The following is a 13,019-nucleotide window of genomic DNA, read 5'->3' as shown; positions in this document are numbered from 1 at the left end:
AATCTAGATTTGTTCCATGTTTATAATCTGTCAAATTCAGCCTGTCTGTTGTCTTCTTGGGAGCACAACAGGAGCTAGCCTAAGATGGTCGTGTTTTTCTAGGTATCACATGTAGATGAAACTCTCCAAATGAAGGAAAATGGACCATCCCTTCCTATATGTTATTTTAAGATTGAAGAAGGCTTTCCCAGAGGACTGCCTTTATCCTACCTATCCCTCGGTGTCTCACTAGCCAGAATTATATGTTTATGTTTATATGTTTATTTCTAAACCAGTGTCTGGCAAAGGTTATGAGATCACATGATTGATAGTTAAGGTTTACCTCCCAGGGCTGGGGAAAGTCTGAGTCCTCTGGAGCAAATGATCATCAGTATTTGAATAAAATCAATAAGCAAAGGAGAGAAGCCACAGTTGGTAGGAGCTAATATCATCCACATCACAGATAGCCTTACATTTCTGTTGCTCGTCATTTGGTCTCTTATCAAGAATTTATTTTTTTATATCTTTTTTTCTCCATTTAAGTGATACTATAGCCCTAACATAGAAACCTACGAGGCATAGTAACTTTATAAAAATACATACTATTCTAAGCCTGTGGGTTTTTTCAGGTTGAAGTATGCTTTAGTATTCTCTCAGGTTGCCTTCTACACAATATAATACTACTCATGAATTATTCTTGTGTTTCCTCTTCTAACTATAGTTATTTCCCTGTTTATCAAGATGTTTTCCCACTACAATGGTATTCTTTCACCATCACTACTGGCATCGTGCCTCTAATGTTCCCACTTACCACTGTCCACCTCCCATTCCAAATCTTTATTTAGATATTCCTTGCTCCATGCTGGAGACCAGACTGAGTCAGGCAGTGATGCTAGAGGCCCTAGCAGCTCACTCTATCAAATAACCTGGCTTCTCATTAGGAATGATGATGAATCCAGGGATGAAGAAGAATCAGGAAATGGAGGAAATAAATTGATCAAGAAAGAAGCTATCCAACAGTCTGGTCTCTAGGAAAGAAAGGGTGAATGGAGGCAGGCAAAAGAGAGAGTGGGGTATCTGGAGGTTCCAGCCAGAACAAAGTGCAGTTGCTTCCATGAAGTCAGGAAAAGACCATTGGAGCTAGGTTATCAGGTGTTAACCCAGCTGAGAAGGCCTCACCAAGCATTTGACAAGCCTGAATATAACGTCTTGGAAATGGTATTGATTTAGTCTTTCTGTACTATAGGGTCTGTTTCAGAACAGGACAGATCTGTAATAGCCATTCTGCCCCAAATACAAGAAAAGAAACTACAGCAGAGTGGAATGGGAGCTCGGAGATGATAGTGATTCATGATGATTTTTAAAAAATAAATAGCTTCATTGTTAGTTTGGTTACTGATCTGTAATCAGTTAAATTCTAGCTGATCTCTAGAGCAGGAGCCAGAAGCTGCCTCTGTAGAATTAGTAGATTTAACCCAAGAGCTGATGGACGGTTCCAGCTTTTCAGCAGTCTTTCTTAAATGGAATTCCTTGCCTGTAGCCTGTAGCCTCTCCTTTTCCATCATTTCTTTTTAACACTCATCTTAAAGATCTTTAAAATTTTAGTTTGAAATAATATTCCACCCCCACTCCTGAGCAAGAGTTATATCTTTTTAAAGTTCTAAAATTTCTTAAATAATGTAAAAAGATTCAAAACTGAATCATCCCTTTTGTCATCTTTAAGTAAAATGTGTGCATTCTCTCCACAGAAGAAATTTAAATATACAGAAGGAGTGAAGCTACATGTCTCTCATCTAGATTTTTAATGTAACATTTGCTGATAATTTTAGATTTGTCTGTGTCCATGGTAAAGGTAGAAATAAAACCTGTATAGTCAACTTTCCATGGTTAAAAATATCTTTTAAAAAAATTCTTCCAGATTTTAAAATTTGTTTGACTTGTGGTCACATCTCTGGTGTTTCAAACTGGAACTAAACCAATTTTGAGTTTCTGTAATGGAGTACAAAAGGCAAAAGACATCGCAGTCTTTTATAAGAAAGTAGTCTGATGCTAATATTTATATTAATTGTCCTGTTCTTTTTCCCCACTTTTCTTGTTCTTCTCTACCCAAAAGTACCGAACATGTGTTGACCTTCAGGGTTAATGCTAAAGACAGAGCATAGATGAAAGCTATGAGTTCAAAATTTTTTATAGAGAGAAACAGTAGCTTCAGAGAGAGTGAGTGAATCATTTAAGGGTCAGGATGAAGGAGACACAGAGAAGGACAGGGGTAGAGTTGGCCGGGTCAGAGTTAGAGAAACATTGACTGGATAGAGAGAGACAGAAAAGGTATGGCTGGCTCAGGGAGACGCATTTGGGGGCGGACAGGCAGGTAGAGCAGGCGCAACACAAGATAAGGATGTTGGCTAAAGATAGAGACAGAGGAGTCACAGAGATAGCTAGGTGAGAGAGGAGAGACTCAGGATGTAAAGTGAGCACATAAACATATAAACACAGATCAGGTCAAGGGAGAAGAGAAGGGAAAGAAAAGTGAATACTTGAGGGAGACTAAAATTCAAAAACCCAATTTGCACCAGAGTAAGCGGACTCAGATTATAGTGATGTCAGAGAACAAGCCTTTTAGAAGACATCAGAACAGGTGGAAGATGGAAGAGAATGACTAAAGACAGATAAGGATTAAATTGAGACAAACATAGTAAATAGTGCAAAAAATAACATTAGATAAATGCAGAAAGAAAAGATAGAAACCAGTTATTTGCAACTGTAGCATAACACTTTACAACATAGTAAGACAAATAGATTGGGTACAGAGAGATACCTAATAAGCTTAGCCTATAACTGGTAGAAAGGCTATGGGAAAGAAAGTTTATAGCAGCCCTAGATATAGCTAGAGGCAATAGCTGGCAGACATCGATTAAATGATTGAATCAGCTTGAATTGGACAACTGGAGAGAGGGCATTTTTGTATAACAGAAGTGTCAGTGGGCCTGTAGGCAGCCAGAGGGAGAATAGGAGGGATGGGATAAGCTCAAGATTACCTGTAAAATATGGCCAGAAACATGGTGTTTGGAGGGAGAGATATAACGAGCCAATCACATACACTGACAGATACCCATCAAAGAAATGTCAACGAAGCATGAGCAAAAAACTCAAGTAGATGTAAGTGGGCCTGGGAGGAGATGAAATGCAATGGAATAAGCAGAAATGAAGTGGGATCAAAGAGAAGAAAAATATTGAATGGCTCATGAGAGAGAAGTGGTACAGGACATAAAGACAAGTGAAGAAGTATTGGTTAGGCTTAAATGAGACAGGACTCCACACTAGACAGCAATTCAGGTCCATGGAAAACATTTAGAGAAAATGAAAGAGAAGTAAAGGAGAAACATGGGACAAAAAAAGTTAGTGGACACTGAAAGGAACACAGCAAAAGGTATGGGGAAAGGTACTTGGAAAATATACGTGGGAGAGTTTTTTTGCCAGGCTAGTGTCTTTTAAGTATGTTAAACCACCGTTCTCTCCTCTCCCTAAGTAGATTTATTGCAGCATGTTAAACTATAAAACTTCAGTCATTTATATACACCCCATGATCTGATCCACTGTTTGAGGAACTTAAATGTAAATATGATGTGTTCTTACAACCCATGCAATTTTCACTGTAGGTGTAAGAGCAGTTTCTCAGAATTGTTAAAACTTGTGTACATGCAAGAAACATACAGCAAGGACTCATGGACAAAACCAAAGGGGAAGAATTAAGGGAGGGAGCAAGGGAAAGTGGTGGGGGGTAGGCAGAGACAACTGTATATGAAAAAATAAATTAATTAATTAAAAAAAACCCCAAAACTTGTGTACATGATTGCTAGATAGCATTTATTCAGTAACCACCTGCGCAGCTCCCTCCTTTTCCAACACCGAGACTTTAATATTTGTCTTCCTGTCCTCTTCTAATCTTTTTATATAGCAAGGACCGTGGAGCAACTACTGCTGGAGCTGCTGGCCTGGCAGGTGGGCACCACCGGGAAGCATGGGCCACCAAAGGTTCCTCCTATGAGGACTTATATACTCAGAATGTTGTCATTAACATGGATGACCAAGAAGATCTTCATCGAGCCTCACTGGAGGGGAAATCTGTCAAAGAGAGACCCATTTGGTTGAGAGAGAGCACTGTACAAGGAGCATATAGTGCTGAAGAGATGAAGGAAGGTAAGAGAAGTCATTAAAGTGAGCATGTCTGAGTTCAGTAGAAAATGAGTTTGATTTAGTGGGAAATTGCCTGGGCAATTCTGAGTTTTATTGGTAACCCATTATATCTGTTTTCCAAAAACAATTGCATTATAGCAGGAAGTAGAAAATTAAGCAATAAACATTAAAACTAAACAATATGCTTGCATTATTCTTTGACTTAGTTGAAGAAACAAATAGCTTTTCAGCCTATTTTTTAATTGAGATAAAATTGGTATATAACATTATATGTTTCAAGTGTAAACGTTATAATTCTACATCTGTATAGACTACAAAGTGATCACTCCCAAAATCTAGTTACCATCCTTCACCATACGTTGACCTCCTTCATCCATTTTGCCCATCCCTTAACCTCCTTCTACTCTGGTAGGTGATTGCGAATCTCTGTATCAGTTTTTGTTTTGTTTCTATTTTTTTAAGATTTCTCATATGAATGAACTCATACAGTATTTGTCTTTCTCCATGTTGTTGCAGATGGCAAGATTTCATTCTTTTTTATGGCTGAGTAGTATTTCATTAGGTATATATACCACATCTCTTCATCTATTCATTGTTGATGGATACTTATGTTGTCTTCATTTCTTGGCTATTATAAATAAGGATGCAATGAATGTAATGGTAGATATATCTTTTTTCCTTTGTATTGACTTTATAGGGGAGAGACTGGTTAACAAAATAAATAGGTTTCAGGTCCACAATTCTACAATATACCATGTACACTGTATCAACCACCCCGAATCTCCATCTCTCACCGTTTATTCCCCCTAAACCCTCCAGAACCTCCACATGCCCCCTCACATGTCATTTTGAATTAATATTTTTGTAACTCTTTTTTTATTTTCAAACACATTTGTCTCTGCCTTCCTCCCACCACTTTTCCTTAACCCTTCCCCCATCTCCCTCCCTCAGTCCTTCCCCTTTGGTTTTGTCCATGCATCCTTGCTATACGTTCCTTGACTTTCCCCTTCCCTTCTTTTCCCCCTGCCCACCCGTCCCTCCTTCCCTCTTGTCTCTGTTGGTTTCTTTTCCTTTCACTGTTGCTGGTCTTACTTTCCTTACATTTTTGTTTTGTTGGTTAGGTTCCACTTATAGGTGAGATCCTATGGTATTTGTCTTTCGCCCCATGGCTTATTTCGCTTAACATGATGTTCTGGAGTTCCATCCATACTGTCGCGAAGTTTAGTAGTTCTTTTTTTCTTTCTGCTGCGTAGTATTCCATTGTGTAAATTTTTTGGTCCAGTAATCTACTGATGAGCATTTAGGTTGCTTCCAACACTTGGCTATCGTATATTGTGCTGCTATGAACATTGGGGTGCATAGGTTCTTTTGAATTGGCGTTTTGGGATTCTTAGAGTATAGTCCCAGCAGGCGAACCACTGGATCAAAAGGCAGTCCCATTTTCAGCTTTTTGAGGAAATTCCACACTGCTTTCCACAATGGCTGCACCAGTCCGCATTCCCACCAACAGCGTGCTAGTGTTCCCTTTTCTCCACAGCCTCGCCAGCACCTGTTGTTTGTTGATCTGTTTATGAAGACCATTCCGACCGGTGTGAGGTGGTATCTCATTGTGGTTTTGATCTGCATTTCTCTGATGGCTAGTGATGCCAAGCATCCTTTCAGATGTCTCTGGGCCTTCTGTATCTCTTCCTTGGAAAAGCGTCTGCCCAGGTCCTTTGCCCATTTTTTGATTGGATCATTTGTCTTCTTGGAGTGGAGTCGAGTGAGTTCTTTATATGTCTTGGAGATCAAGCCTCTATCTGATGTATCATTAGCGAATATATTTTCCCATACGGTTGGCTCCCTTTTCATTTTGCTGATGTTTTCTTTCGCCGTGCAGAAGCTTCTTCTTTTGATGAGGTCCCACTTGTTTATTCTTTCCTTTATGTCCCTTGCTTCAGGAGGCATATCGGTGAAAAAATTGATGCGTGGATATCTGAGAGTTTCCTGCCTATGTTCTCCTCTAGGACTTTTATGGTGTTGCGACTTATATTTAAGTGTTTTATCCATCTTGAGTTTACTTTTGTGTATGGTGTCAGCTGATGATCCAATCTCAATTTTTTGCATGTAGCCGTCCAGCTCTCCCAACAGCATTTGTTGAAGAGGCTGCTATTGCTCCATTTCATGCTTCTGCCCCCTTTGTCAACTATTAGTTGCCCATAGAGACCTGGGCTTCTTTCTGGGCTTTCTATTCTGTTCCACTGGCCTCTGGGTCTGTTCTTGTGCCAGTACCAGATTGTTTTGAGTATAGTGGCTTTGTAGTAGAGTTTGATGTCCGGTATTGTGATCCCTCCTACTTTGTTTTTCTTTCTCAAAATTGCTGCGTCTATTTGGGGTCGTTTATGGTTCCATATAAATTTTTGAAATGTCTGTTTTTTGTTCCTGTGAAATACGTCATTGGTATCTTAATAGGGATTGCGTTGGATCTGTAAATTGCTTTGGGTAGTATGGACATTTTGAGGATATTAATTCTTCCAATCCATGAGCACGGTATATGCTTCCACTTATTTGTGTCTTCCTTAATTTCTTTCTTCAATGTGGTATAGTTTTCTGCGTACAGGTCTTTTACCTCCTTGGTTAAATTTATTCCTAGGTACTTTATCTTTCTTGTTGCTTTATCGAATGGTATTTTTTTCTGACTTCCTCCTCTTCTGTTTCATTGTTGGTGTACAAAAATGCCTTTGATTTCTGAATGTTGACTTTGTATCCCGCTGTTTTGCCGAATTCACTTATTTAGGTTGAGTAGTTTTTTGGTGGAGTCTACAGGGTTTTCTATACACACTATCATGTCATCTGCAAACAATGATAGTTTTACTTCCTCCTTTCCTATTTGGATGCCTTTTACTTCTTTTTCTTGTCTGACTGCTATGGCTAGGACTTCCAATACTACGTGGAAGAGAAGTGGTGAAAGCGGACATCCTTGTTGTGTTCCCGATCCTAGTGAGAAAGCTTTTAGTTTTTGCCCGTTGATTATGATGTTGGCTGTAGGTTTTTCATATATGGCCTTTATTACATTGAGGAATGCCCCATTTATCCCCATTTTGCTGAATGTTTTGATAATAAATGGGTTCTGTACATTATCAAATGCTTTTCCTGCATCTGTAGAGATGATCATGTAGTTTTTGTCTCTCCTTTTATTTATGTGATGTATTACGTTTATTGATTTGCGTATATTGAACCATCCCTGCATCCCCGGGATGAATCCAGCTTGATCGTGGTGGATAATCTTTTTAATGTATTGCTGGATGCGGTTTGCCAATCTTTTGTTGAGGATTTTAGTGCCTATGTTCATTACCGAAATTGGCCTGTAGTTTGCTTTCTTTGTAGGGTCTTTATCTGGTTTGGAGATTAGGGTGATGCTGGCCTCATGAAGAGAGTCTGGGCGTCGTCCCTCCTCTTGGATATTTTGGAATAGTCTGAGTAGGACCGGGGGTTAGCTCTTCCTTAAATGTTTTGTAAATTTCTCCTGTGAAACTTTCCGGCCCAAGGCTTTTGTGTGCCTGGAGTTTCTTGATTACGGCTTCGATTTCCCCAGCCGTTATTGGTCTGTTCAAGCTTTCTGCTTCTTCCTCCTTCAGTGTTGGAAGATTATAGTTTACTAGAAATTTGTCCATTTCATCGAGGTTTTCAAATTTGTTGGCATATAATTGTTCATAGTAGTTTCTGACAATCCTTTGTATTTCTGTGGTATCAGTTGTTATTTCTCTTCTTTCATTTCTGATATTATTAATCTGGGTCCTCTCCCTTTTTTTCTTGATGAGTCTGCTTAAAGGCTTGTCAATTTTATTTATCTTTTCAAAGAACCAGCTCCTGGATTGGTTGATCGTTAGAGTTGTTCTTTTTGTCCCTATGTCATTGATTTCTGCTCTGATCTTGATTATTTCCTTCCTTCTACTTGCTCTGGGATTTACTTGTTGTTTCTCCAGTTCTTGAAGTTGTAGTATTAGGTCATTTATTTGAAATGTTTCTATCTTTTTTAGGTAAGCCTGTATTGCTATGAACTTCCCACTCAGGACTGCCTTCGCTGTGTCCCATAGGTTTTGGACTGTTGTATGTTCATTTTCATTTGTTTCCAGAAACTTTTTGATTTCTTCTCTTATCTCATTATTGCCCCATTCGTTGTTTAATAGCGTACTGTTCAGTCTCCATGAGTTTGCAGGTTTTTGAGGTTTCTCTTTGATGTTGATTTCCAGTTTCGAGCCCTTGTGGTCCGAGAAAATGGTTGGTATTATTTCCATTTTCCCGAATTTGCTGAGGCTTGCTTTGTGTCCTATCATGTGGTCTATGTATGAAAGAGTTCTATGCGCATTTGAAAAGAATGTGTATTTTGCTTCTTTGGGATGTAAGGTTTCTATATATGTCAGTTAAGCCCATTTGATTTAATGCGTCATTCAGCTCCACAATATCCTTGTTGATGTTTTGTTTGGAAGATCTGTCCATTTTTAACAGTGAGATGTTAAAATTCCCTACCATCAGTGTGTATGTCTGTATCGTTCCTGAAGTCCTCCAAGATTTTTCTTACATATTTGTGTGCTCCTATGTTGCTTGCATATATGTTTACAATGTATATGTCTTGATGGATTCTTCCTTTGAGTATTACAGTTTCCTTTGGATCTCTTTTTATGGCCTTTCTTTGAAATCAATTTTGTCTGATATAAGTATTTTCTACCCCTGCTTTTTTTCCCTGTCCATTTGCTTAGAGTAATTTTTTCTATCCCTTTACCTTCAGTCTGTGGAGGTCCTTTGTTCCGATGTGGGTCTCTTGTAGGCAGCATATGTGTGGGTCATGTTTTCTTATCCATTTGGCTATCCTGTGTCTTTTTTTGGGGCATTTAGTACATTTACATTGAGTTATTACTGATAGAAACCTATTCATTTTTTCTCTTTTTACCTGTGTTTTTCTCTTTCCCACTCTTTTCCTTCATCTTCTTAAATCAGTCCCTTTAGCTTATATTGTAGTGCTGGTTTGGTAAACATGTATTCTTTTAGCCTTCTTTTGTCTGGGAAACTTTTTATTTCCCCTTCTATTTTAATTGAGAACCTTGCTGGGTAGAGCAGTCTTGGTTGTAGTTCGTTGCTTTTCATGACTTGGAATATTTCTTGCCATTCCCTTCTGGCTTGTAGTGTTTCTGTTGAGAAGTCATATGCTATCTGTATCGGTGCTCCCTTGTATGTTAATACTTCTTTCCCCCTTGCTGCCTTTAGGATTCTTTCTTTGTCTTTAACATTTGCCATTTTAATGATGATGTCTTGGAGTGGGCCTCGTTGGGTCCCTCTTGAGTGGGGCCCTCTGTGCCTCCTGGATCCATGAGACCTTTTCTCTCCTTAAATTGGGGAAATTTTCCATCATTACTTTTTCCAAGAGGTTCTCTATCCCTTGCTCCTCTTCTTCTCCTTCTGGTATCCCTATTATGTGGATATTATTGCGTTTCAGGTTGTCCTGCATTTTTCTCAATGCCTCTTCATTCTTTTTGAGTCTTCTTTCCATTTCTTGTTCTTTCTGGGAGCTTTTTTATACCTCATCCTCTATCTCACTGATTCGATCCTCGGCTTCATCCAGCCTGCTTTGGATTCCTTCTACTGTGTTCTTCAATTCAGAAATGGTATTCTTCATATCCTCTTGTGTCTTGTTGATAGTTTCTATGTCCTTTTCCAGGTTGATATAGTTTGTTGTAAGATCCTGATAGTTTCTCTGCAGTTTTTCATGGTTGTCTTTGAGCTGGCTGAGCTCATTAAGCTTCCTTAGAGCCATTGTTTTGAATACAATATCTGATAGTTCCCTTGTCTCTATTTCATTTAGCTCTCTCTGTGGGGAGTCCCCTTTGCCACTCATTTTGGGGGAACTTCTTCTTCCCATTTTTGTGAGAGTCTTTATTTATTTATTTATTTATTTATTTTTGCTTTTGCTTCAATTGGGCCGTCTACATTTCCTGTCTTTGTGGATTAAACTTCTATAAATAGTAGGCTGGTCTTTTTATTCATTCATTCATTCATTCATTCATTCATTCATTCATTTTTCTTTCTTTCTGGGCCTGCCTCTGATGATGTCAGTTGTTGACCCTATATGACTTTGGGTCGTTTATTTGAGCCTTCCAGGAATCTGCTGCCTGTGTCTGACTCCTGCTTTGGGCAGCTCTGGTGACCCTTTCAGCCAGGGATCCGCTGTTTCTGTGGATCGCTCTGCACTCTCACGCAGGCTTCTTGCGCGCGCTCCCCGGCCCCTGCAGGCTCCCCCTCCCCCGCGAGACTCTTTTCTGAGGACTCTCCATAGTGTTCTTCATAGTAGCTGCACCAATTTACAGTTCCATCTACAGTGTACTGGGTTCCCTTTTATCTGCATTCCATCTGTTATTTTCTTTGTCTTTTTGGTAATAGCCATTCTAACAGATGTGAAGTGATGTCTCATTGTGGCTTTGATATACATTTCCCTAATTATTAGTGAAGCTGAACATACTTTTATTTCCCTATTGGCCATCTGTATGTCTTTGGAAAAATGTCTCCAGTTCCTCTGCCCATTTTTTAATCTGATTATTTTGTAATCAGATTGGTTGGTTGTCTTTTGTTGTTGAGCTGTATAAATTCTTTGTATATTTTGCATATTAACCCCTTGTTGGATGTATGATTTGCAAACATATCCCCCTATTTAGTAGGTTGCCTTTTTCATTTTGATGATTCCTTCACTGTGTGCAAAAGCTTTCTACTTTGATGTAGTCCCATTAGTTTTTGCTTTTGTTTCTATTCCATTTGGAGTCAGAGCCATGAAAACATTGTTAAGACTGATGTTATGGAACGTACTATCTATGTTTTCTTCTAGAAAGTTTATGGTTTCAGGTCTTATGTTAAAGCCTTTAATTCATTTTGAGTTAATTTTTGTGTATGGTGTAAGATAGTGGTCTAGTTTTTATTTACATGTTGCTGTCAAATATTCCCAACACCATTGTCTGAAGAACAATGTGTCATAGTTCACATTTGTAGATTTTTGCATCTGTGTTCATTAAGGATATTGGCCTATACATTTTTTTGTTTTTTTTTTTTTTCTGGTTTTGATCAGTATAATGATGGTCTCATTCAATGAGTTTGGAAGCATTCCCTCCTCTTCAATTTTTTTGAAAGAGTTTGAGAAGGAGATGTATTAAATCTTCTGTGAATATTTGATACAGTTCACCAGTGAAGCCATCTTAGTCTTGGACTTTTGTTTTTGGCTAGTGTTTTGAGTCCTGATTCGATCTCCTTACTGGTAATCAGCCAAATCAGATTTTCTATTTCTACATGACTCAGTCTAGGAAGAATGTGTGTTTGTAGGCATTTCTTCTGGATTGTTCATTTTGTTGGCATATAATTGTTCATACTAATCTCTTATGATCCTTTGTATTTCTGTAGTATTAGTTGTGACTTCTCTTTCATTTCTGATTTTTTTTTGTTTGAGCTTTCTCTGTTTTATTATTGGTTAATATAGCTAAAAATTTGTCAGTTGTTTTATCTTTTCAAAGAATCAGCTCTTGGTTTTATTGATCTTTTCTAATTTCTTTTTAGTCTCTATTTTATTTATTTCCACTCTGATCTTTATTTAATATTTCCTTCTCACTTTGGACTTTGTTCTTATTTTTCTAGTTCTTTTAGGTATAAAGTTAGATTGTTTTGAGATTTTCTTGTTTCTTAAGATAGGCCTTTTTGCTGTGAAATTCCCTCTTAAAACTTCTTTTGCTGTATTCTGTAGATTTTGGTGTATTGTATTTGTGTTTTCGTTTCTCTCTAGGTATTTTTTTAATTTATTCTTGATATTTTTGTGATAACCCATTGATGATTCCATAGCATGTTGTTTAATCTCCACATTTTTGCGTTTTTTTTCATTTTTTTCTTGTAATTAAGTTCTAGTTTTATACATTGTGGTCAGAGAAAATGATTGATTTGATTTAAATATTCTTGAATTTATTGAGACTTATTTTGTGGCCTAATGTGATGTTCTGGAGAATGTTCTGAGTACAATTGAGAAGAATGGTATTCTGCTGCTTTTGGATAGATTGTTCTGTATGTATATATTAAATCCATCTGATCTAATACGTTGTTTAAGGTCGATGTTTCCTTATTGACTTTCTGTCTGGATGATCTATCCATTGATGTAAGTAGAGTGTTAAAGTCCCATATTGTTATTGTATTGCTGTTAATTTCTCCCTTTTTGTCCGTTAATATTTGTTTTGTATATTTTGTTGCTCCTGTGCTGGGTGCATATAAATTTATAAATGTTACATCTTTTTGTTGTATTGACCCCTTTATCATTATGTAGTGCCCTTCTTTGTCTTTTGTTACAATCTTTGTTTTCAAGTCTATTTCCCTGAAATGTATATAGCTACGCCAGCTTTCTTTTCCTTTCTATTTCCTTGGGATATCTTTTAAAAAAATTTTTTATAAGAGTTTATTTGAGTCAAATAGAGGATATACCTGGAAGCAAGATCTCAACGGACAGTAATATGCTTTCTGCAGGGAGTATCTTTGACCGTCCTTTTACTTTCAGTATCTGTGTGTCCTTATTTCTGAATTGCCATGGTGGAGGGTAGGGCTGTCATCTGGCCTGGCTAAAACATGCATCAGCTGCCACCTGAGGGTAAGTGGGGCTCTCATGAGGTCATGCCTACCTGTGCTAACATGTTAGAAGGTGAGTTACAAAATGGTGCCTTTCGGTACCAACAATTGCAACGTAGTAGGGGATTACAGAAATGGTACCCACCAGTGTCTCCATTCCCAAGGAAATTCCCAACAGTTTTCTTTTTCTCTGGCAGATGTTTTAAGATTAGTAAGTAGGTTTC

The 13,019-nt window shown here is 38.0% G+C and overlaps 1 protein-coding gene across 5 annotated transcripts in view; it reads left to right on the top strand.

The window, feature by feature from the left end:
- The window catches only part of GTF2E1 (general transcription factor IIE subunit 1), a 96,848-nt gene that overhangs the window by 76,940 nt on the left and 6,889 nt on the right, over positions 1-13,019 (top strand). For all 5 annotated transcript variants that reach the window (XM_054575249.1, XM_054575246.1, XM_054575250.1 and 2 more), the window contains exon 4: positions 3,938-4,179. In XM_054575249.1, the coding sequence (XP_054431224.1) occupies positions 3,938-4,179 (242 nt within the window). The remainder of the gene's footprint in view (positions 1-3,937; positions 4,180-13,019) is intronic.

The sequence above is a fragment of the Pteronotus mesoamericanus genome, unplaced genomic scaffold (assembly GCF_021234165.1).
Source record: "Pteronotus mesoamericanus isolate MK-2021 breed Mesoamerican mustached bat unplaced genomic scaffold, CSHL_Meso_final contig_27, whole genome shotgun sequence".
Classification (NCBI taxonomy): domain Eukaryota; kingdom Metazoa; phylum Chordata; class Mammalia; order Chiroptera; family Mormoopidae; genus Pteronotus; species Pteronotus mesoamericanus.
The sequence above is the reverse complement of the archived record's forward strand: the minus strand, read 5'-3'. Positions and strand labels throughout refer to the sequence as shown.